The following is a 25,981-nucleotide window of genomic DNA, read 5'->3' on the forward strand; positions in this document are numbered from 1 at the left end:
CCCCTGCTCCCAGCAGCCCTCAGTCAGAGCAAGAAGCAGCCAGGGAAGTTGCAGAGCCAAAACAGTCCAGTGGCACCTTTATGACCAAGTTTTATTCAGGTACAAGCTCTCCCTCCTCTGCGAGGACAGATCTGCACGTTCCCCCACCCCAATAGCTAGCAATACAAGAGAGTCCAGTGGAGCCTGAGTGGTGGGTGTTGCCTTCTGACACACTTCTGGTGATGTCAGGGGGTGTGGCCTATGCAAATAAGTCATGCTAATGAGTTATGCTAATAGTCTTCCAGATTCAGTCTGACATTCTGACACCTCTACCACACTGGCTCTAGAGATGGAAAATATTGAAGCAGATCACTTTTAGTGTCAATCAGGGGTCATTTCCTGCAGGAGCGTACAGGAGCGGAGCTCCGGCAGTAAAGAGCACAGGGGGTGGGCACATGCAACAAGCCCCACCCCCTGCTCCCAGCAGCCCTCGGTCAGAGCAAGAAGCAGCCAGGTAAATTGCAGAGCCCCCCCTAGTCCAAAACAGTCCAGTGGCACCTTTAAGACCAAGTTTTACTCAGGTATAAGCTCTCCCTCCTCTGCGAGGACAGACCTGCACATTCCCCCCCCAAAGCAATCCAAAACAGTCCAGTGGGAGCCTGAGCAGTGGGTGTTGCCTTCTGACACACTTCCGGTGATGTCAGGGGGTGTGGCCTATGCAAATAAGTATGCTAATGAGCTCCTGCACCTCTTTTTCTATGAAATGACCCCTGAGTGTCATGTAATAATTTGCAAGCTTTGGAGCTTCATACCCTTCTTCATCAGATAAGCATAATTCTGCTTTCTCTCTCTGTCTCTTCCTCTTTTTCCAGTGCATCTCTGCGGCAGATATTTTTGCACTCACGGGGAAGAAGCCGCCAGCCGACAATGCCAGTCTCGCCTCCTCAGAGCTGCTTCCGTTCTCTTCCGGCCTGGTATTCTACTTCAGTGACCCTGTGGAGGCCTGCCAGGAAGTGGCAGAGGGTCATTGGGTTGCTGCAGTCCATGCATTCCAGGCCAAATTCTTAGGCGGGAACCCCGCTGGAGGACCCACGCAAGAGAAAGTGGCTGAACTGATGGGAACCATCCAGAGAAACACCGTGAGCCGGGAGGTAAGAATAACGGCAGCCCGCACAAGCAAACATACAAACAGAATAGCTGTCATAGTAGATCAAGGCAAGGGCCCATCTAGTCTAGCACGCTGCTTCTCACAGTGGCCAAGCAGTTTTTCCCATGCCCTGTGAGCAGGGCACGGAGGCCAAAGCCTGCTCCCGTTGTTTCCCCCCCAGGTTACCGCCTAGGATTGTCAGGTCTTACCTGGCTGCCAGTGTGGGGGGGTCCAGTCCTCTGTCCGGGACTCTTCAGCTTGTCCACCGCGATGACATCAACTGGAAGAAGGAGGAGGAGGAAGAGATTGGATTTATACCCCGCCCTTCACAACCCAAAGGTGTCTCAGAGCGGCTTACAAACTCCTTTCCCTTCCCCTCCCCACAACAGACACCCCCTGTGAGGTAGGTGAGGCTGAGAGAGCTCTTGACAGAAACTGCTCTTTTTCAAGGACAGCTCTGCCAGAACTATGGCTTGCCCAAAGTCATCCAGCAGGTGCAAGTGGAGGAGTGCGGGAATCAAACCTGGTGCTCCCAAATCAGAGTCCGCACACTTAACTACTACACCAGACTGGCTTTCATTTGATGAAGAAGAAGAGGAGATTGGATTTATACCCCGCCCTTCACAACCCAAAGGTGTCTCAGAGCGGCTTACAAACTCCTTTCCCTTCCCCTCCCCACAACAGACACCCCCTGTGAGGTAGGCGGGGCTGAGAGAGCTCTTGACAGAAACGGCTCTTTTTCAAGGACGGCTCTTATCAGAGCTAGGCTTGCCCAAGGTCATCCAGCCAGGTGCGAGTGGAGGAGGAGTGGGGAATCAAACCCGGTTTCCCCAGATTAGAGTATGCGCACTTCACCACGACACCAAACTGTGTAGTGACATCATCGCACCGGTCATGTTGTGCAGGGATGCTCTGGCATTTGGGGGAAAACTCTATGGCTACCATAACTCTTATGGTCACCAAATGCTAGAGCGCCCTCTGTGTGGCATGCCCAGCACAATGATGTCACCATGCCGAGCCCACCAGGCACGCCAGAGCTCTTTGAGGGTGGGGCTCCCCCACCGGCCAGCTGGGTGGTGTCGGATTGGGCCCCCCGAAAGCAGGGGGAACCCTGCCCCCATTGGGGGGATGGCAACCCTATTACTGCCTGTGACGACCTCTTATTTGGGGAGGTCTAGTTTTACTTTAAAATGTTCTTATGTTATATTTTACTTTGGGTATCCAGCTGCCACCAGGGAAATTTAGGCTTTCCCAGCCTTTTCCTTTAATATTTTTTACAGGGTAGGTGTACCATAGGTCTTAGGCATTCATGAGGGACTATGTGTTTCTTGAGGAAGGTTTCTTTCAGAACTTGTATCTTAAATAAAAATAGATTTATTTGATGTTCACACACTCTTCCCTCTTATTGACAGGGATCAGGGCATGTCACTTTGTCACAATATTTTCCTTAGGCCATATATGGTTACTGTTTCTTTATGCTTTAACTTTTCATAACACACACAAGACTTCTCTCTCTCAGACCTTAAAACGAACAAACTGCTTAACTCTTTTTCTACACAGAAACAAATCTTTCCCACACAGGGATGAGTCTTCTTCAACTCAGAGACAGAAACTTAACAACTGTTTTCACACAGCACTCTCCTCTGACTAACTGTTTTTTTCAACTGTCATCATAAACTGATTAAACTCTAACAGTCACTCCTGATAGACATTCAAATCATCCACACAGCATCCATTCCAAACCGCCCCCCCTCTCTGTCACTCACCAATCACACAACTTGCCTGTTTCAGCATTCTAGATTGTCCCACACAGCCATACCAACCAACTTTTAAACACACACACACACAGTAAAACATGGAATCGTTACACTGCCTCTGAACATGGAGGCTCTATTTGGTCACTTTAGTCATGCCTTTGTCTACCTCGCTTTAAATGCAAGCTCAGTTAGAGAGATCAGCTGGCCTCCTCCCTCCTCCCCGCCCCTTTCTCTTTAGAGCTGTTTTCCACCTTAGCGCTGGGCCTGGAGTCCCTCTGTGCCATCTTGTCACCCCTTTTGCCTACTTGGGATGGATTGTTGGGGCGCCATCTGATAACAGTAAAATGACGATTAGATTTTTAACCTGTAATAATATGGATTTTAAAACTGCGATAATGTTGACGTTCAGGTACATCGATTGTTGGAGGCCACCCTGAGTCCTGCTTGCGGGGAAAGGAGTGGGAGATAAGTCAAATAAATTAGAAGCCAGCGGTGTAGTGGTTAAGTGCGCGGACTCTAATCTGGGAGAACTGGGTTTGATTCCCCACTCCTCCACATGCAGCTGCTGGATGACCTTGGGCAAACCATAGCTCTGTCAGAGCTGTTCTCTCAAGGACAGTTCTGGAAAGAGCTCTCTCAGCCCCACCTACCTCACAGGGTGGCTGTTGTGGGGAGGGGAAGGGAAAAGAGATTGTAAACTGCTTGGAGACTCCGAGTGAGGGGCAGGGTATAAATCCAATCTCCTCCTCCTCTGCCGCCGCCTCTTCTTCGTCCTCCTCCTCCTCCGCCTCCTCCTCCTTCTCCCACACAATCGTTCTTCAGCATCGCCTGTCTGTTATCTGGCTCCAGAGTGAGCAAGAGATACCTGGAAGTGGCTGAAAACGACCACATTTAAAAATTAAGCCTCTCTGGTCTCGACCTCAGCCTGCATTAAGTGATGGTTTGTGCTGAAATGAGCAGGTGACGACACCCCGAGAGGTGCACGGAAGGGAAGATTCCACCGCAGGTGGCTCCTGGGGGCAGAATGGAATGTCAGCGTGGACCCAGAGCGGCGTCTCCTCTGGCTGAGTCAAGCGCTCTCTGAAATGTGACTGCCACCACTAGTGAGCCAGTTTGGCATAGTGGTTAGGAGCGCGGGCTCTCATCTGGGAGAACCGGGTTTGATCCCCCACTCCTCCTCCACATTGCAGCTGCTGGCGTGACCTCGGGTCAGTCACAAGTTCTCTCAGCGCTGTTCTCACAAGGGTAGTCCTCGAAAGAGCTCCACCTACCTCTCAGGGTGTCTGTTGTGGGGAGGGGAAGGAGATTGTAAGCCGCTGTGAGACGCCTTCAAGTAGTGAAGGGGGGTATAAATCTAATCGCCTCCTCCTCCTCCTCCTCCTCTTCTTCTTCTTCTTTTTCTTCTTCTCCTCCTCCTCCTTCTCCTTCTCCTTTCTTCTTTCTTCTTCTTCTCCTCTTCCAAAAAAGTAAAACAAATGAAAAAAGTGTTTACCCAGATGTCTCCTGCTTTAAAAGAGCATGCAAGAAAAGGGGGAAAAGGCCTCTTGACCTGTATTCTGCCAGTCCACCTGCCTCAACCGATGGTCAATAGTCTGACTCAGCATACAGAACCTTCCTATGCAATTTCTCTGAGAAACCCTTGCTGACTCTTCGGTTAACAGGAGCGAATGGAAGGAACTAAATGACAGGGCCCTGGTTAATCCCCAGGGGTACGTCAATTAAATCCAAGGCAATTTTGCGAAAGATGGAAAAGATTAAAAGAATTGAGGTGGAATGTGAGGTTCCTAAATGGCTGACGAAGGGCTAACAGCTCGAATGAAAACAAAGCAATTTGGTTCGGTTGTAACCTTCGCTAGTTTGCCCCAAGGGCTGCTCCCATTTCCAGGGGACTGTCCCGGCAAAATCCCCCTTCCCATGCAATTGGTAACCTCTCAAGACCTAGCTCCAGGACGTTACTATAATCTTCACGGCTGAAATTGGCTGATGTTTTCTGGAGAAAAGCCATGTTGTCTAGACCTCGAGAGCCTCATTTTAAAGATGACCACTGTAAGCATCTCATGCTTGTTGTTGTTGTTTTTGAGAGCCAGTTTGGTGTAGTGGTTAAGTGCACCGACTCTAATCTGGGAGGACCGGGTTTGATTCCCCACTCCTCCACATGCAGCCAGCTAGGTGACCTTGGGTCAGTCACAAGTTCTTTCAGAGCTGTTATCTCATTAGCAGTTCTCTCAGAGCTCTCTCAGCCCTGCCTACCTCACAGGGTGTCTGTTGTGGGGACGGGAAGGGAAAGGGATTGTAAGCTGCTTTGAGACTCCTTTGGGTAGTGAAGGGCGGGGTATAAATACAATCTCCTCCTCCTCCTCCTCCTCCTTTGAAAAAAGCACCAAAATGTACAGGGATTTTTTTTGTGCGTGTTCTTCTTCCTGTTGCTTCCCTACCTAAGGCTCAACATTTTTCCTCTTGGTGTCCGTCCTGCCTGCCACCTCTTGCCGTATCTCCGTCCTACCCTGTAACGGAACGTGTTCTGCTGCGACATACCAGCCGCTTGACCTGCCCTTTCCCCTCTTTACAGTCCTGCGCAGGAGTGGGCCAGATCCTTGAGAACAGTACAGCGATCTCCAGGCGAGTAGCGTCTGATCCAGCGGGGCGAGTCTTAGCAGCCGTGGCCCACCACGTGCTGAAGGGTGGCTGTTTCCACGCTCTCCCTTCGGAGCGCTACTTTGTGGACTACATCTATTGGCGCTACGGCAATGAGACCCACAACCTGACGCTGGCAGGTAAGTCGGTTGCGGCTGCATCGACTCCGTCGATGGTTGTAATGCAAGGGGAGTAGGTCTATCTGTGGGTGTCCAGCCCTGGGCCCAGCAACAAGCTTTAATTCTTGTTCCTTCTTTCTTAAGAGGCTGATTTTGGCACGGCTTCTTTGCAGTGCAATAAGCGTTTAGAATAAATGCATACATCTATGAAGAATCCTCCAGGGCCTGTTCAAAGACCCATCTATACTAGAGCATGCTGTTTCCAACGTTTGCCAGTCGAGTGCCTCCAGGAACTCATAAGCAAGGCCATGGGCGTCCCATGGTTGTCCCAGCGCCTGGTATTCCGAGGTATACTGCCCCAGAACATGGAGGTTCCATTTAGCCATCGTTGATAGGCCTGTCCGACTTTTATCAAGACCATCTGAGGGCTAAACCAGATGTAACGGTATCTTAAAAAAAAAAACTTTTAAAAAAGCTACTTTTAGTTAACATAATTTGGGAGGGAGTAAATTTGGTTGCCCTCACCCTCATGGTTGTCCCAGCGCCTGGTATTCCGAGGTATACTGCCCCAGAACATGGAGGTTCCATTTAGCCATCGTTGATAGTCCAGTCCGACTTTTATCAAGACCATCTGAAGGCTAAACCAGATGTAACGGTATCTTTAAAAAAAAACTTTTTAAAAAGCTACTTTAAAAAAAGTTAACATAATTTGGGAGGGAGTAAATTTGGTTGCCCTCACCTGGATGGCACAAGCTACCCCCGCTCTTGTCAGATCTCAGAAGCTGAGCAGGGTCGGCCCTGGTCAGTATTTGGATGGGAGACCGCCAAGGAAGTCCAGGGTTGGTTTGCAGAGATAGGCAATGGCCAACCACCTTTGTTCCTCCTTTGCCTTGAAAGCCCTTCAGGGTGGTCTTAAGTTGGCTTTAGCTTGATGGCACTTTACACACGAGGTTTTTTTTTGCCATCTTCTGGGCATGGAGGAGGGGTCCCTGGGGGGGCGTGGGGGGGAGATTTTTGTGAATTTCCTGCCTTGTGCAGGGGGCTGGACTAGATGCCCCTGGAGGTCCCTTCTAAGTCTATGATTCTACTACTACAAAAAGTTCGGTTGCCGAGAGCTGGGTAGCCCAGGCTAGCCAATTCCCATCATCTCGGAAGCTGAGCAGGGTTGGCCCTGGTTAGAAGAAGAAGAAGAAGAGATTGGATTTATACCCCGCCCTTCACTACCCGAAGGAGTCTCAGAGTCGCTTAGAATCTCCTTCCCCTCCCCCTCCCCAGAACGGACACCCTGTGAGGTAGGTGGGGGCTGAGAGAGCTCTCCCGAGAACTGCCCTGGAGAGAACAGCTCTGAAAGAACCTATGACTGACCCAAGGTCACACCAGCAGCTGCATGTGGAGGAGTGGGGAATCAAACCCAGTTCTCCCAGATTAGAGTCCGCACTCCTAACTACTACACCAAAAGGCCAGGCAGGGTCCCTACGCAGAGGCAGGCAATGGCAAACCACCCCTCTTCCTCTCTTTCCTTGAAAACCCCACGGGGTTGCCATGAGTTGGCTGAGACTTGACAGTGCTTCCTCCCCCACCAAAGTTGGCTCAGGGCATGGTGCAGGTGGAGGGCATCTCCCTCTTGACTCCGCCTTCCCTCTGGTGCTATTATCTGCCTGGTGTTGGAACACATACCACTGCCCCATATGAAGCCTCTGTGTGTCCCCACATGCTCAGGAGGGATTTGCATGAGGGAAACGGCCTGCTACCCTCCCCTCCCCTCCCCTCCTGTGGCCTTGACAGAGGTCTGCTGCAGCTGCTTTTTACTCTTCAAAAATATTTTGATGAGGAGTTTTCCAGATGAGAGAGAGAAAACATATAACCACAAATCGCCTGAGAAAGACCACAGGAGTTCTGATTATATCCCTCCCGCTGTCTGGACTAGTTTGGTCTTCAGCTGGTGGACGCTGCCTCACCCTGTGGTGGAGGTCCCGCGACTTCGTTCAGCCTCTCCGAGAGGCTTCTGGCTGTGGCGTGGCAATTAATGACTAAGAAATGGTGCTGGGAACTGTGTTCAGCGCTCGTGTGCACCTTGGGAGGGGGGAAGAGCAGGGCTGCCAACCTCCAGGTGGGGCCCGGAGATCTGGAATTACCAGTGTGGTTGGGATGGACGGTGATTACCCTTTGAGAGAGAATTTCTCCCTCTCCCAAAATACTAGAACTTGAGGGCCTCCAGTGAAACTGATGGGCAGTGGGGATGAGGCTGGACAGAAGGAAATACGACTTGACAGAGAGTGATCAAAATGTGGGCGAAAGGAGATTAGACAGATTCATGGAGGATGGGTCTTAACCTTTAAATATTGGCTTCAAATTTATTACAGGGCAGAATCGGATAGCTTGCTTAGCTGTCTTAAAAAAAGACCCTTATAATGCTGTGTGGTTGGGCAGGATTATAAAGGTAAAGGTTCCCTTGCTCGAAAGCCAGTCGAGTCCGACTCTAGGGTTGCGGTGCTCATCTCCGTTTCAAGGCTGAAGAGCCAGCGCTGTCCGAAGACGTTTCCGTGGTCATGTGGCCGGCATGACTAAACACCAAGGCGCCCAGAACGCTGTTACCTTCCCACTGAAGTGGTACCTATTTATCTACTTGCCATTTCTTGCTTTCGAACTGCTAGGTTGGCAGGAGCTGGAACTAGAGACGGGAGCTCACTCCGTCATGCGGCACACTCGGGTCTCGAACTGCTGAACTACCAGCCTTCCACAGCCTGCAGTTCAGCGTCTTATCCACTTGAGCCACCGCAGCAGGATTATAGATAAGCTTAAATACATAGGAATTGCAGTGGAAGACTTCTTCCTATCCTATGAATCCTATAATTTTAGACTAATTAAACAGAGGCACCTTGATTTAGAACTTACTAAGTTATGTCCTGTTCAGTATTATATATGCTCGCCTGCGGCGCTTGGTCTTGCTCAGGGGTCATTTCATAGAAAAAGAGGTGCAGGAGCTCATTAGCATAACTCATTAACATAACTTATTTGCATATGACACGCCCCCCTGACACCCACTGCTCAGGCTCCACTGGACTGTTTTGGATTGCTAGCTATTGGGGGCGGGGGGACGTGCAGATCTGTCCTTGCCGAGGAGGGAGCGCTTGTACTTGAATAAAACTTGGTCTTAAAGGTGCCACTGGACTGTTTTGGGCCAGGGGGCCGGGGGGGAGGCTCTGCAACTTACCTGGCTGCTTCTTGCTCTGACTGAGGGCTGCTGGGATCAGGGGGCGGGGCTTGTTGCATGTGCCCGCCCCCTGGGCTCTTTACTGCCGGAGCTCTGCTCCTGTGCGCTCCTGCAGGAAATGACCCCCGGTCTTGCTCAACCCATTGGGAAAATGGCCAACTATTTATGTGATCTTGAAAGACCCCAACAAAGGAGAGCATTTATGTTGGCTAGGATGGATTCCTTTCCTTCAAACGTTGTTTAAAGTAGATTCCTCCAAATTCCATATAGAGAGTCTGTCCTTGTGGGGCAAATATTCCAGATGCCATCCAACACATATTGCTGGACTGTCAGCTATATTCTAATCCCCGGAGGGAACTGTTTGGTAATCTCTCCCTCCCTCCCTGTTATCTGGTAAATGAGATTGACTATCGTCACTTATTAAAAGGTAATGAAATAGAAATCACAAGGGCTGTTAGTAAATTCCTGGAGAAGTCTTATTAAAATTTATGAGCGGCATGTCTCGCCATAAATTTTATATATATTTGTTCTTAATCTTGACCTGTATATTTTGCTTGTTCCTATTTTGTACTATGTCTGAGTATGCCAATAAAAGGTATGACTGTCTAGCTACTCGCCATGGTGTCTGAGGGGAACCTCTGCATTCAGAGGCACTAAGCCTTTGAATCCCAGTCCTAGGAGGCAACATCAGGGGAAGGCCTCAGCCTCTCTGCCCTGTTGCTGGCCCTCCAGAGGAACTGGCTGGCCCCTGTGTGAGACAGGATGCTGGACTGGATGGACCACTGGTTTGATCCAGCAGGGCTCTTCTGAGGTTCTTCTCAGGGGAAGGCCTCAGCCTCTGTGCCCTGTTGTCTGCCCTCCAGAGGAACTGGTTGGCCACTGTGTGAGATAGGATGCTGGACTAGATGGACCCTCATTGGTCTGATCCAGCAGGGCTCTTCTGATGTTCTTCTCAGGGGAAGGCCTCAGCCTCTCTGCCCTGTTGCTGGCCCTCCAGAGGAACTGGCTGGCCCCTGTGTGAGACAAGATGCTGGTCTAGATGGACCCTCACTGGTCTGATCCAGCAGGGCTCCACTTACGTTCTTATGTAAAGATGGTAAGGGGCCAGGCAAAGAGCCAGGGGGTTGTTTTTCTCAACGTCTGTCTCTCTCTGTGTTTGCAACAGACTTGTCCAAAATGATGATACAGTTGAATGTGGGGCCTGAGGCGGCCCATGCAGATCACGACCACAGTGATGCAGAACACGACCATGCGCACGATGACCATGCGCATGACGGCCACACACACGATGGCCACACACACGATAGCCACGCGAACGACGGCCACGTGCACGACCACCCCCACGAGGATGCCACACACAGCCATCATGACGGGCATGATCATGGCGACCACGAGGACCATCACCACGGCAACGAAACGGACCATCACCACGGCAACGAAACGGACCATCACCACGGCAACGAAACGGACCATCACCATGGCAACGAGACGGACCACCACCATGGTGATGAAACGGTCCGTCACAGGCGAAGCTTGCCTAGTTCAGGGGAGCAGGACCTCCAGTATAAAATCTGGGACACGGTAAGGAGTAGAATCTGTTGCCATCTGCTCAAGCGGGGCCCCACTGCTTAGTGTCCAGGTCACATTTTCTAAAGAGTCGTGTGGCTAAAGGCCACACTAGACATTACATTTTCCCTGAGTTAGCACAAGGACTTGAAGCCATTTTGGAGTGGGGAGTTCCTCCTTTTAAGAGCACCGTGGAGGCCAAGACTGGCTTAGGGACAGGGGGGGGAGGCAGGAGCCCCTCCACCATACCATGGCAGTCCCAAGCCAAATTGCACCCCACATTCGGCGGGGAGGTCAGGCCACTACCACACAAGGTGAACAGTCCTGCTGGTGCAGGTAAGAGGCCAGCCTGAGTCTGTCTTCATCAACTTGGAATGGTTTCCCTCTCTCCCTGGGCCATATAAAGGGACCCCGGTAGTTAAATTTGCAAGAGAAAAATGTTGTTTGATATAGATGTGAGAGGTAGTTGAAACTACAATCCGTGCAGTGTGGTGGCAGCTGCTGCCAATGATGATTTAGAAATTTGCAAAGCCAAGCACATCACCAGTGGCCAACCAGAAGCCTTGGTCCTGCCCATGTTCTAAAAAAAAATTTGGCGGGCACCAGATAAGGTACTTGTGGGCGTTGTGGCGTCCCTGGGCACCACATTGCAGACCATTGGCCGAGAGGTATGGGTTTTTACCCACTAACTGCTATAGAGCCTATTCCTATTCAAGCCACCCTGGCAAGAGCCAGTTTTTTTAAAAAATGGCACCCTCAGTCTCCGTCCGTTTGGCCCACATGGACACGAATGACTCATCTTCCGTTCATTTCCAGGTCTGCCTCAGCTCCAGCGACCTCTTTGAGATCTACGGCATCGAGGATGGCGCAGGGGCGTCGCGCGCAGATTTCACCCGCCTGAGCCCGGCTCTGGTGCAGCAGCAACTCAGCAAGGCTTGCTCCGCCCCGCGGGCGTCCCCAGCTGGTGGGCGCCTCTCCGATTTGGAACGTGAGTCCCCGGAAATCACTTGGCCATTCTTTCGTGAGCCAGGCTGCGTGTTCTAAGGGAGAGCTGTGATTCCCATCAGTGTGTGTGGGGGGGCTGATTTGGCTCTGGGGTGGAGCATTTTGTCCCATGCTGTTTCCCCTTCCCCCCCCCCCACACCCATATCCTGGTATGTTTCCTTCTCGAGGTTAGTAACAGTTGAAGAAGAGGGGTGTGGCCTCCTGCTTATTGAGGAGACTGTTTCTCCTTTAAACCACACTCTGTGTACATGAACTGAGTAGATTTCTGCGGCCACCAGGAATTAAAAATCCCAACTCTCTCTGTTATGGTAGAATGACCCTGTGTCTGTGCACTTCGGAGGACTCTGTGGCCCTGAGGAAGGACTGTTCTGATTGCTGGGATAAGTTTAAACAAATGATGATTTATTTATAAAAGAACAGAATAGGTTTCTGGGTATTTTTGAACTGTTGAAGAAAGAAAACATAGCTTGGCGTCACACACAGTCTCTCAAACAGCAGAACTCAACTCTGACAGGCTTATCTCTCTCTCTCTCTCATAGCCACACAGGCTAAACTCTGCCTTTCTTAGCCACACAGGCTAACTCTCTCATATAGCCACTCAGGCTTAACACCAGCTGCTTCCTCTGTCATACAGACTCTCACACAAACGCTCTACACTCATCTCTTCAAGAACACACTGAATCACCTGAGACACCCCTCCTCCCACATTCTCAGTCATCAGCCAATCACATCACACTCATCTCCCTCTGTCACTCTCCTTATATTACTCCTTATATTACGTACACTAAACATTTAAAGAAACACACACACCAAAACATGAAATCATTACAAGGGGTGATCGGCTTTTTTGTAGCCACCAGCAGACAAGGGTTGCCCATCAGCCAATCACATCACACTCATCTCCCTCTGTCACTCTCCTTATATTACTCCTTATATTACGTACACTAAACATTTAAAGAAACACACACACCAAAACATGAAATCATTACAAGGGGTGATCGGCTTTTTTGTAGCCACCAGCAGACAAGGGTTGCCCCTGCTCTTTGAGCAGGGTTCCGCTGCCATTAATAACTGTGTGGCAGGCATAGAACAAAGTTAGAGTCCAGCGGCACCTTTAAGACCAACAAAGTTGTATTCAAGGTGTGAGCTTTCGTGTGCACGTGTGGCAGGCAGACATTCAACGGGGAGGTTTTTCCTCAGAAATACATTCCTACAGTGGGAAAAGATTGTCTTGGTTAAATTCCTGCTAGCTGTGCAACTCGCAAAGGCATTAGAAACTTGCCAGACAATAAAAAGGAGGCCTCCTGTTTGCCCATCTGTCTTCACCTTTCTGTTTAATAAATGTTTGCAACTCACCCTCCCTCAGGATACCTCAGATCAGTGGCCTGCGTGATTCTTCCTCCTCTTAGTGGGCCAGTCTATGGGAGCTTTTTGGTCTGAATAGTTCTTCCTTTCTGCAACAAGATCGTATTAGCCTTTTTTGTCGCTGCGTCACACTGGCTGCTCATATTTAACTTTTGGTCCACTCTTACCCCAAGATCTTGTTCTCACACGCTGCTACCCAGAAGCATACCCCCCATCCAGTATGCGTGTTCTATATTTTTGTTGCTCCATCTGGAGCCTTGCCTCTGTCCACCCAGTTCTGCTTCTCCTCCTCCTCCACATTTTTCATCACAGCTTCCTCACCCCTTCAGGGTACCTGTACGGCTCACTGGCGACGCTGCTGATCTGCTTGTGCGCCCTCTTTGGCATCGTGGTCCTCCTCTGCACGGCCTGCATCAGCACCTACCAGTACGTGATCCAGACTTTCGTCAGCTTGGCTGTGGGCTCGCTCACCGGGGACGCCATGCTACATTTGATCCCCAAGGTCAGCAGAGAAGGGTCTTGGGGGTGCTGGGGCATGTCTTTCGAGGGTGGGAGATACAGGAAGGGCAGCTGGCATACACTGGTGGCCAGAGCTGGCTGAGGCTGGTGGGAGCCAGCATGGTATCATGGTTAAGAGCGGCCAGCTGGGTGACCTTGGGTCAGTCACAGTTCTCTTAGAGCTGTTCTCTCAAGAGCAGTTCTCAGACAGAGCTCTCTCAGCCTCACCTGCCTCACAGGGTGTCTGTTGCGGGAAGGGAAAGGAGTTTGTAAGCCGCTCTGAGACTCCTTCAGGTAGTGAAGGGTTAGGGTATAAAAACCATCTCTTCATCTTCTTCTTCATCTGATCAGGCCTCATCACCCTTTGAGATTCGCTCAGCAATGTTACTGGCTTGAGCAGGGGTCCCCAATCTTTTTGAGCCTGTGGTGGACACCTTTGGAATTCTGACATGGGGTGGTGGGCACGACCACAAAATCGCTGCCACGAGGGGCAGAGACACACACAGACAGAGGAAGCCCACATGCAGGAGAGAAGGGTGGTCAGTTTGGTGTAGTGATTAAGTGCGTGGACTCTAATCTGGGAGAACCAGGTTTGATTCCCCCAGTCCTCCACTCGCAGCTGCGGGATGACCTTTGGCGAGCCATAGTTCTGACAAGAGCTGTCCTTGAAAAAGAGCAGTTTCTGTCAGAGCTCTCTCAGCCCCACCTGCCTCACAGGGTGTCTGATGTGGGGAGGGGAAGGGAAAGGAGTTGGTAAGCTGCTCTGAGACTCCAATCTCCTCCTCTTCCTCCTCTTCCTCTTCCTCTTTAAAAATACACTGGAAAAGGGGGGGAGATAACAAAACAAACAGTGTGGTGGCGGCTGCTACTGAAACAATGTTATTTTAATCTGCATAGCTGATGAGAACTTCCGTGGCCAGTTAGAAGCCTTGCTGTGTAAGACCCCCACCCCATATTCTAAAAACACTTGGATTTATACCTTGCCCTTCACTACCCGAAGTAGTGCCTTACAAACTCCTTTCCTTTCCCCTCCCCACAACAGACACCCTGTGAGGTAGGTGGGGCTGAGAGCGCTCTTTTCGAGGACTGCTCGTGAGAGAACAGCTCTGAGAGAACTTGTGACTGACTCAAGGTCACTCCAGCAGACGCAAGTGGAGGAGTGGGAACTCAAACCTGGTTCTCCCAGATTAGAGTCTGCACTAGTAACCACTACACCAAACTGGCTCTCAGTTAAGTTTGCCAACTGGCCAGGAAAAAAGAGGTTCTTCCGCCTTAACAGACCTTGAATGCGTGGGAATGGACAGTTGAAGACTGTCATGGCATGGAGGTAAATAACCTCGATAATTGCTCCAGATTAAAGTGATAAGTATGGGACAGCTGGAGAGACTGGTTGAAACCTTGGCAACCCTTGTAATTACAAGGCTGTCCCCCCACCCCCTGTTCTGCGCTACAGTGGTCCAGTGGAAGTCCCCCCCATAAAATAAACAAAGCAAAAAAAAATTTAAATGACAAAAATAAACACATTTCATTTGATCCGTCAGGTTGCTATTTTTGTTCTTGTGTGATGTCAGCCGTCCCTGCTGTTCATACTTCCTGTTCTGTGTGGTCATGGATGTATTTAGTATTGCAAAATATAGCCAGACAATGTGATTCAGATTGTGTATTCAGTTAAAGGCCATTAAGTTTAATTTAGGATTTGTGGTTGGGGAAAAAACGTTGCAGCTCTTTCATAGAGGTTTAATGTGCAGAGCTTTTCACGGTCTGCAACTGAATAAATATCACCTGATGATTGCTGCAAATCCAGGTGATATTAAAGGGACAGTTTAAGGGACCTGTTTAATATCTGAGCCCCTATGGGCTTCGATAGATGGGCTCCCTAGCATGGTGGCTCACCCAGTCAGAATTCCTTAAGAAAGCCTCTGAACTCAACTTCTTTGCAAGACACCTGTGGTAAGCTGCCGAAGTGCAGAGGTTTGCAGACAGGCAGACAGCTCTTGAAAGACAACATAACATAACATAACATAACATAACATAACATAACATAACATAACATAACATAACATAACATAACATAACATAACATAACATAACATAACATAACATAACATAACATAACATAACATAACATAACATAACATAACATAACATAACATAACATAACATAACATAACATAACATAACATAACATAACATAACATAACATAACATAACATAACATAACATAACATAACATAACATAACATAACATAACATAACATAACATAACATAACATAACATAACATAACATAACATAACATAACATAACATAACATAACATAACATAACATAACATAACATAACATAACATAACATAACATAACATAACATAACATAACATAACATAACATAACATAACATAACATAACATAACATAACATAACATAACATAACATAACATAACATAACATAACATAACATAACATAACATAACATAACATAACATAACATAACATAACATAACATAACATAACATAACATAACATAACATAACATAACATAACATAACATTGCTCCTCTTTGGATGGGCACAAGCCATGAAGGATTTAACTTTTACCTAAGGACCGCATCTTGTCCCCATGGCAAGGGACAATGGGATAAGTCGCACCTCTGAGAGCAGAGGTAATGCTGGACCTATTTATTTATTTATTTATTTGGATTTGTATCCCGTCCTCCCCGAAGGCTCACCTAGTGTTCCAGCTTTGCTAGCCTGTCCTAGCAACAACATTGCTAGAATAAACATAGAGGTTAGGGTCAGAGGACTGTGGGTTTTCACCTTTTCTTTGTACCCATATTCCGCCTGAGGCTTCAATAGACCATGTGTACTCTTTTTATTTTTGTGTGCTATATTTTGTTTCGTATATATTGAGTGCTTGAAGCCTGAGCTTTGTGCACATAACATGGCTGTTGGGTCTTGTTATCTAAAGAATCATTACAGGGAGGAGAAGTGGGTAAGCTCGCCATCCCTTGGGCATGATAGCTTGCAGTTTTGCTTTAGCATTTATTTCAGAGTGTCTTTTTTAAAGAAATGCAAACATTAAGACACATACCACAACTTCCTTCCATCATGGGTCAGGTACAGAGGCAAACTGGAGCGTGAAAACAAGCACAGGAGCAAGGAAAGCTGGTAGCCCATAGAAGCCATCACATTGACAATGGGCATAGTTGTGCCCATCGCATTCCATATTCTGCTTGGGCTCTTCGTCTGATAATACAGGGCAGATTTATCTGACTGCACATAGCTAGTCACAGAGATGAAGCAGGCCTCTGTTCCTTTTGCTTTGTTCTCCAATCATACTTTTACTCCTGCAGTTCCTGGGCCTGCATTCCCATGGTGAGGGCCACACGCACGACCACCACGAAGCCGAAGATCCCAATGTGCTCTGGAAGCTTCTTGCCGTACTGGGCGGGTTCTACCTCTTTTTTCTCCTGGAGAAGTTCTTCATTCTTTTGGGACACTCGGACTGCGAGGTGAGTTGGCAAGTGACTTCGGGTGCCCGTTTACTCAGGCGGTGGGGAAGGGCCCCCTGCACTGCAGACAGCAGCCGAGAGACACCACAAAGGAAGTGCTCCCTGTAGTAGACCTCGGATAGAGCTGACTGCAAGAGTCGGATGGGACATGATGCTCGGTGTGTGTGCATGCACAGCCCACATGGGATTATGGCACAGCCAGCAGTCGAGACCCAGTTTGGTGTCGTGGTTAAGTGCGCGGACTCTAATCTGGGAGAACCGGGTTTGATTCCCCCACTTCTCCACTCGCAGCTGCTGGATGACCTCGGGCAAGCCATAGTTCTGTCAGAGCTGTTCTCTCAAGGACAGTTCTGTCGAGCTCTCTCAGCCCCACCTCCCTCCCAGGGTGTCTGCTGTGGGGAGGGGAAGGGAAAGGAATTTGTAAACTGTTCTGAGACTCTTGAGTGAAGGGCGGGGTATAAATCTAATCACCACTCCCTCCTCCCCCTCCTCCTCCTCCTTCCTTGAGTTGCAATTCTACAGCTAATCTTCTGGAGATACTGTGCCATCTTGTCCTGCCCCCACCAAATTAATTGCTCCCACCAAAATATCATTTGTCCTTGCTTGAGACCAGTATTCTCTGGCTCGGAAGTCCTTTTCCTTTCGTCCCAGGAGCCTGACACAGCCCAGCTCTGGTGGTTAGCAGTCTGCTGCTGCTGCTGCTTTCGATTTATTAATTGCTTTCCCCACAAGTGGGCTCAAAGTGATTTACAGTTACTCATTAGACAGGGGACTAACAATGTTTCATAGGGGATAGGGAAGACAACATATAATTCATTTTAATTGCACACGCCGTAACTGCACGGTGGAAATGTTTCTGGCTTGGCTCAGTCATGTCCCGAACGGCTGCGTCGACCGGCTTGATGACGTTGGGACTTTCAGGACCCGTATGTCAAGTCACCACACTGCCACTGCAGGGATTTTTTTGTAGCCGAGTAGATCTTCCGCCTTCCGGATCCTGGACCAGGACGTCCCCAACCGACAGCTAACACCTTTCCCAGAGGGGAAGTTAGTGTGCCCACCCTCTCTAAGGAGTGGTTCCCATTTTATCTACTCGCCGAGGCTTTCAAATCGCTGGGTGGACGATGAGCTGGGGACAACAGGCTGGCAGCTCACACCAGTGCGGGGCTCGAACTGACACAGTTCGGATGTTAAGACAGTGGGATATACCCACTGTGCCACCGCTCCAGTCTCTCTGGACATGGTCAGAAGCAGTGTTATCTTGCTCACTCGCCTGCCTTTTCTGGTCCAGAGCCCCGCATTTTGAAGAGGCGGAGGGCCCAGCCTTGCTGAAATGCTCCCCCCCCTCTTTTTCCTCTCTCCCCAGGAGGTACCCGGCAAGGGCCACCAGTGTGACCACGGCATGTCCCTGCAGCTGTACCAAGATGAGATGAAGAGGAGGAAGCAAGAGAAAGGAGCGTCTCAGGCTGACCTGGTAATTTGCTAGACTGTCTTGATGTATCAACTAGGGGGTGTCGTTACCCCACCCCACCCCACCCCCGACTGCTGAAATGTCAGCCTCTTAACTAGGCTTGCGTGCCAACCTCTCCATGTGGGGCCTGGAGATCTGGAAGTACAACTGATGTCAGAACTACGGAGTTCCGTTCTCCTGGAGGAAATGGCTGCTTTAGAGGGCGGGCCCTCTCAGGGGATCACATCCCCGGTGAGCTCTCGCCCCTCCCCGAGACTCCGCCCTCCCCAGGCTCCGCCCCCTGAGTCTCCAGCAATTTCCCAACCCAGAGATGGCAACTCAGCTCTTAACCAGTCTCAACCCAGGGGTGTCTCTTTCCATCATAGTCTACCCTCTAACAGATGACGCACACACTCTGCCATGGAAGCTCGGAGGGTGACCTTGGGCCAGTCACATGCTCTCAGCCCACCATACCTCACAAGGTTGTTGTGGGAATGCAATGGAGAAAGGGAAAATGCGGTAAGCCACCTTGGGTCCCCACTGGAGAGCACCAGAAGAGCCCTGCTGGGTCAGACCAGGGAGGGTCCCTCTAGTCCAGCATCCCGTCTCACACAGGGGCCAACCAGTTCCTCTGGAGGGCCAACAGCAGGGCACAGAGGTCGAGCGCTTCTTCTGAGAAGTACATCAGAAGAGCCCTGCTGGGTCAGACCAGTGAGGGTCCATCTAGTCCAGCATCCCGTCTCACACAGGGGCCAACCAGTTCCTCTGGAGGGCCAACTACAGGGCAGAGAGGTCGAGCGCTTCTTCTGAGAAGTACATCAGAAGAGCCCTGCTGGTTCAGACCAGTGAGGGTCCATCTAGTCCAGCATCCCGTCTCACACAGGGGCCAACCAGTTCCTCTGGAGGGCCAACTACAGGGCACAGAGGTCGAGTGCTTCTTCTGAGAAGTACATCAGAAGAGCCCTGCTGGGTCAGACCAGTGAGGGTCCATCTAGTCCAGCATCCCGTCTCACACAGGGGCCAACCAGTTCCTCTGGAGGGCCAACTACAGGGCAGAGAGGTCGAGCGCTTCTTCTGAGAAGTACATCAGAAGAGCCCTGCTGGTTCAGACCAGTGAGGGTCCATCTAGTCCAGCATCCCGTCTCACACAGTGGCCAGATGGTTCCTCTGGAGGGCCAACAGCAGGGCACAGAGGTCGAGGCCTTCCCCTGAGAAGTACATCAGAAGAGCCCTGCTGGGTCAGACCAGTGAGGGTCCATCTAGTCCAGCATCCCGTCTCACACAGGGGCCAACCAGTTCCTCTGGAGGGCCAACTACAGGGCACAGAGGTCGAGCGCTTCTTCTGAGAAGTACATCAGAAGAGCCCTGCTGGGTCAGACCAGTGAGGGTCCATCTAGTCCAGCATCCCGTCTCACACAGGGGCCAACCAGTTCCTCTGGAGGGCCAACTACAGGGCACAGAGGTCGAGTGCTTCTTCTGAGAAGTACATCAGAAGAGCCCTGCTGGTTCAGACCAGTGAGGGTCCATCTAGTCCAGCATCCCGTGTTATGTATTGGGATTGAATCATCCCTGATTGAATCACCCTAGAGACTGGCTGAGCTTGGAGCCTGAGAACAATAGCCGACCAGGACTCTGGAATAAACCAATCAATGAGTAATGTTTTGTAATAGCCTATCACGGGGAGTGTGTGTGTGGCGGTGTGTGGGGTGTTTTGCATGCATATAAGCAGGGCTCCAGCCCTGCTAGAGTTGGCTTAGAGTTAAGTTGAAATCACTAATAAACTATTAGCTGATCACTATACACGTCTCAAACTCAGTATATTTCAGTGGCCAACCAGATTCTCTGGCTGGCCAACAACAGGGCAGAGAGGCCCAGGCCTTCCCCTGAGAAGAACCTCAGAAGAGCCCTGCTGGATCATGCCATTGAGGGTCCCTCTAGTCCAGCCTCCCGTCTCACACAGGGGCCAGCCAGTTCCTCCGGAGGGCCAGCAACAGGGCAGAGAGGCCGAGGCCTTCCCCTGACCAGAACCTCAGAAGAGCCCTGCTGGATCTGACCAGGGAGGGTCCCTCTAGTCCAGCCTCCCGTCTCACACAGGGGCCAGCCAGTTCCTCTGGAGGGCCAGCAACAGGGCAGAGAGGCCAAGGCCTTCCCCTGATAAGGACATAAGAAGAGCCCTGCTGGATCAGACCAGGGAGGGTCCACCTAGTCCAGCCTCTTATCTCACACAGCAGCCAACCAGTTCCTCTGGACAGCCAAGAACAGGGCAGAGAGGCTGAGGCCTTCCCCTGATGTTGCCTCCTGGCTCTGGGATTCAGAGGCTTTAGTGCCTCAGTCACCATGGCCAGTAGCCACTGATATCCTCCATGAATTTTATCTAATTACCTTCTAAATCTGTTTATTCCTGTGGCCATCACTACATCCTCTGGCAGCGAATTCTACATTCTAACCCCTCTGTGTGTAAAGTACTGGATTAGAGAGAGAAACGTGGGGTTAAAAATGCAGTCAGTAATAAAACCAGGAACTGCTCTTGTGTCTGTGAACACTTTGCTCCTCTTATCCTAGAGACAATGGCCATGCATACAATAGCAGAGATCTTATCTCTGATTACCCACAGATCGGTAGAGATTGGGGGGAGGGAGGGCTTCTTGAACAGTCCAGGACCACCAGCTGATTTCAAGGCAGGTGGGACAAATTGCTTTAGAAGGCAGATCAGGGAGTTCCCCACAGTGGAACTTTCCTCCGTGGCGCAAGACCTCTTGCAAGCGCTGAGTCAGTGGGGAAAGCTTGTGGTCTTAGCTCCACCTAATGGACAGAGAAGAAATAACGTGCTGGGGGTGAGGGGGGGAGTGGTTCTATTGCTTGCCAAGAGGAATGTCAGCGTGGGCCTTCTTCAACAAATTAAAATAAAATAATAATGATAGTTTTAACATCTTCTGGGCATGGAACAGGGGTCATTGGGGGTGTATTTGTGAATTTCCTGCATTGGACTAGGGCGGGGGATGCAGCGGGGGATGCTTGTTCGGGTGGCATTTCATCATTAACCAAAAAAAATATATATTGCCGGGTAAGCAGCACGCCTGTAGGTAACGTGGGGCCTGCGGGGCCTGGCCCCCTAGCATTTATTCCAGGCCCCCACTCTCCCAGGCCAGTACCAAATTTAATTAATGTGATTGATTTAATTAGCTGAGCCCCCCCCAGGTCCCCTCCCCCCCAAAATCCCTAGCTATGGGGCTGGTAAGCAGAAACCTTTTATAAGCTCTCTATACCCTCCCACCAATTGTGTTAGTCTTTAAGGTGCTCCCGGACTCTTGCTCTTTTCTGCTGCTACAGAGAGACTAACACGGCCCGCCATCTTGATCAATCTCTGAACCCTAGTTTGCAAAATTAATGTGGGGACATGGAGAAAATGTGGCATTAAAGGTAAAGGTTCCCTTGCTCGAAAACCAGTCAAATCCGACTCTAGGGTTGTGGTGCTCATCTCCGTTTCCAAGCCAAAGAGCCAGCGCTGTCCGAAGACGTTTCCGTGGTAATTGTGGCCGGCATGACTGAAAGCCGAGGTGCACAGAACACTGTTACCTTCCCACCGAAGGGGTACCTATTTATCTACTTGCAATTTCTTGCTTTCAAACTGCTAGGTTGGCAGGAGCTGGAACTAGAGACGGGAGCTCACTCCATCATGCGGCACCCTGGGTCTCGAACTGCTGAACTACCGACCTTCCACAGCCTGCAGTTCAGCGTCTTAATCACTTGAGCATTGCTCACCATTAAAGACCTCAAAGATCCTGTCTGTTAAATTTTTCATTTTTATTTATTAAAAAATGCTTATTAGCCAACTTCCTTCCTTACGAAACTCGAGGTGGCTTGTAATAGTGATAAAATACTAAAACAGAGTACATAAAAATACATAAAGAGTGACATCTTGGGGATTTGCACATGCCATGACAGTGGACCTGAGGGAGAATTGTATTTTCCCAGGCACAATGTTGAATTCTGGAAAAAGTAGCCGGTGGGCTTAGATTGAGTGCAACAAACCAAGTTTTAAAATGTGGATCCATTATGCAAAACCCTGACTGTGTAGGAAGGATTCTAGCAGCAATGAGACCAGAAATCTGGTGGGGAGACCGCCCTGGGCAGCTCCCCCCCCCCCCCGCTGGGTTTGCTCTCAAGGGGAGGCTTGGGAAACTGACCAACCGAGGATTGGAAACTGATCCGCCCGGAAAGGCAGGCACCTTCTGTCCAGAGCTTATAGCTGAACTTCAGCTGGGGTCTCCTCACATTCTCCATCTGTCTCTTCTTCTTCCAGGTGGGTGCGGAGGAGGTCGATTTCAACCCGATGCGGAAGAAAGAGCGCACCCGAGGTGAGGAAGCGTTGTGCCTACCAGACTCCTCCTTGAGATTTCCCTGAAATGCCCCTAAGGGCCAAAGACGTGCTCCCTTAGACCCCCCCTTTTCCCCAATGCGTTGACTTCAGTATTTGCTCCCTCCTCGGGTGCAGGTGCCGGAGGGAAGTGCCTGTGGTTTGCATCCCGTGGCTTTGATGTATCCAGTCCGGAGGGCCAGGCACCCCGCCCCCAGAATTCATGCAGGCAAAAGCAACGCTTTATTGTGTGCTTGGCCACTCACAGGGTATATTTCGCTAGATTCGGGTCTAGTAGCACCTTAGAGACCAACAAGGTTTTTGGGTATCAGCTTTCAAGAGTCAAAGCTCGCTGTGTTGGGCTCTCAGGTGCTTTTGGACTTGAACCTAGCTGTTCTTGAAACATAAGAGAAGCCAGTGTCGGATCAGGCCAATGGCCAGTCTAGTCCAACACACTGTGTCATACAGTGGCCAAAAATACCAGGTGCCATCAGGAGGTCCACCCAGCAGTGGGGCCAGGACATTAGAAGCCCTCCCACTGTTGCCCCCTCCCCAAGCACCAAGAACACAGAGCATCCCTTGCCCCAGCCTGGGAGTTCCTATCTGTATCTTGTGGCGAATAGCCACTGATAAGAACATAAGAGAAGCCAAATGTTGGATCAGGCCAATGGCCCATCCAGCCCAACACTCTGTGTCACACAGTGGCCAAAAATACCAGGTGCCATCAGGAGGTCCAGCAGTGGGGCCAGGACACTAGGAGCCCTCCCACTGTTGCCCCCCCCCCAAGCATCAAGAACACAGAGCATCACTTGCCCCAGACTGAGAGTCCCTGTCTATACCTTGTGGCTAATAGCCACTGATGGACCTCTGCTCTGTATAAGAACATAAGAGAAGCCAATGTTGGATCAGGCCAATGGCCCATCCAGTCCAACACTCTGTCACACGTGGCCAAAAATACCAGGTGCCATCAGGAGGTCCGGCAGTGGGGCCAGGACACTAGGAGCCCTCCCACTGTTGCCCCCCCCAGCACCAAGAAGACAGAGCATCCCTTGCCCCAGACCGAGAGTCCCTGTCTATACCTTGTGGCTAATAGCCACTGATGGACCTCTGCTCCATCTGTTTCTCCAATCCCCTCTTGAAGCCGTCCATGCTTGTAGCCGCCACCTCCTGTGGCAGTGAATTCCACGTGTTAATCACCCTTTGGGGGAAGAAGGACTTCCTTTTATCCATTCTAACTCCACTGTTCAGCAATTTCATGGAGTGCCCTACTACAGACTAACATGGCTATCCACCTGAAACTGTCTTTGTGATGTACTCCAAGCACATCTTGCCTGTTCCCCACATCTCAGAAAAGCCTCAACAATCCCCCTCCATGTTCACCCTGCCAACCTTATTTATCTATGTATTAGGTTCTCTGGAGCGCCGTAGCTCCACCTATCTGCCACCTTTCACTTGCCCCTGTTGCCCGCGATGGCAGGGCATGGCCCTTTCTGTGGCCATTCATACATTTGGAAGAAAAAAAAGTGACACTAAATAAAGAATGGGATATCGACCCAGGTGGGACTTGAACCCACAATCCCCAGCTCCGGAGGCTGATGCCTTATCCATTAGGCCACTGGGCCACTCCTCACACAGCTCTTGTAAAGTCTAAATAACAAATGGCGTTTTGTGTTACTGATTGAATTCCCTGGGTCCCCTCGGGAGGGTTGCTGGCAGCTCAGGAAGCCTCCAGCATTAGCCTCTGCTTTCCAGAAGCAGCCCCGGGGTGCCGCTTCTGCCGTGCTGAGAGCGCTGGCAGGGAGGGGAAATGATACAGGATCCCTCCAACGCTCCCTCTAAGCTGTGGAGTCTTGTGAGCAAAAATTCTACTTTGTGAGCTACTGGCACCAAACTTGTGAGCGAGGGATTTGGCTACTGCATTAATCAGTTTGCTCCGGAGCCCTCCTTCCTGAGCGAAGAGAAAAATGTGTGAGCTGGAGGCTAAGAAACTGTGAGCCAGCTCACACTAACTCAGCTTAGAGGGAACACTGGGTCCCACCCACGCTGACATGATCCCCTGTTTCCTCCCACAGAGATGATGATGCTGCCGTACATGATCACCATTGGGGACGCCATCCACAACTTTGCCGACGGGCTGGCCATCGGGGCCGCGTTCTCTTCCTCATGGAAAACCGGGCTGGCCACCTCCCTGGCAGTGTTGTGCCACGAACTGCCACATGAGCTAGGTGGGCATGAGGATGTCAGCGGGCGGAGGTTTCTTGCTGATGGCACCGAGGGTGGTGGGTGGGGTTGGGAACAGTGGTTAAGTAGTTAAGTGTGCAGACTCTAATCTGGGAGAACCGGGTTTGATTCCCCTCTCCTCCACCTGCACCTGCTGGATGACCTTGGGCAAGCCGTAGTTCTGATAAGAGCTGTTCTTGAAAAAGAGCAGTTTCTGTCAGAGCTCTCTCACCGGGTGTCTGTTGTGGGGAGGGGAAGGGAAAGGTGTTTGTCAGCCACTCTGAGACTCCTTTGGGTAGGGAAGGGCGGGGTACAAATCCAATCTCCTCCTCCTTCTTCCCCACTCCTCCACTTGCACCTGCTGGATGACCTTGGGCAAGCCATAGTTCTGGCACAGCTGTCCTTGAAAAAGAGCCATTTCTGTCAAGAGCTCTCTCAGCCCCACCTCCCTCACGGGGTCTCTGTTGTGGGGAGGGGAAGGGAAAGGAGTTTGTAGCCGCTCTGAGACTCCTTTGGGTAGTGAAGGGCGGGGTCTAAATCCAACCTCTTCTTCTTCTTCCTCTCGACATTGTGCCGATGGGACACTTTAGGATCTACCCCAGACAACATGGATAAACCATAAAGTTTCAGGTGAATCCTAGCGTGTCACTCACGCACAGTGATGCCACTTCTGGTTTTTTGACAGAAAACAGGTCACACATTGACACAATGTCGAGGAGCCCCCTTCATTCCCCCCCCCCGTGGCCTGTTAAGTGGTGGCAGGGAATGGGGGGAGGGCAGCTGGGAGGTCTCCCACTATAGTGGTGCCCCTTATGGTGGGATTGGGGGTAACTGAAAGAGAATGTGAGGTCAGTGGTGAGTACCACTGGATAGCTAGTTTGGTGTAATGGGTTAAGAGCGCAGACTCTAATCCGGGAAAACCAGGTTTGATTCCCTCCTCCTCCACATGCAGCTGCTGGTGTGACCTTGGGTCAGTCACAAGTTCTCTCAGAGCTGTTCTCTCAAAGGCAGTTCTCTCAGAGCTCTCTCAACCCTGCCTACCTCTGTTGTGGTATGGGGAATGGAAAGGAGATTGTAAGCCGCTCTGAGACGCTGAGGGAAGGGCGGGGTATAAATCCGATCTCCTCCTCCTCCTCCTCCTCCTCCTCCTCTTCTTCTTCTT

At 50.5% G+C, this 25,981-nt stretch overlaps 1 protein-coding gene and 1 non-coding gene across 2 annotated transcripts in view; one reads left to right on the top strand and one right to left on the bottom strand.

The window, feature by feature from the left end:
* Nucleotides 1-25,981, top strand: part of SLC39A4 (solute carrier family 39 (zinc transporter), member 4) — a 50,166-nt gene that overhangs the window by 19,300 nt on the left and 4,885 nt on the right. The window contains exons 2-10 of the mRNA XM_015423594.1: nt 852-1,130; nt 5,453-5,657; nt 10,016-10,431; nt 11,233-11,404; nt 13,116-13,288; nt 16,634-16,792; nt 18,159-18,266; nt 22,546-22,600; nt 24,672-24,824. Of these exons, the coding sequence (XP_015279080.1) occupies nt 852-1,130; nt 5,453-5,657; nt 10,016-10,431; nt 11,233-11,404; nt 13,116-13,288; nt 16,634-16,792; nt 18,159-18,266; nt 22,546-22,600; nt 24,672-24,824 (1,720 nt within the window). The remainder of the gene's footprint in view (nt 1-851; nt 1,131-5,452; nt 5,658-10,015; nt 10,432-11,232; nt 11,405-13,115; nt 13,289-16,633; nt 16,793-18,158; nt 18,267-22,545; nt 22,601-24,671; nt 24,825-25,981) is intronic.
* On the bottom strand, nt 24,149-24,221 carry TRNAR-CCG. The gene has a single exon. It is a non-coding gene; the product is annotated as a tRNA-Arg (tRNA).

The sequence above is a fragment of the Gekko japonicus genome, unplaced genomic scaffold (assembly GCF_001447785.1).
Source record: "Gekko japonicus isolate JY-2015 unplaced genomic scaffold, Gekko_japonicus_V1.1 scaffold4302, whole genome shotgun sequence".
NCBI classification, from domain to species: Eukaryota; Metazoa; Chordata; class Lepidosauria; order Squamata; family Gekkonidae; genus Gekko; species Gekko japonicus.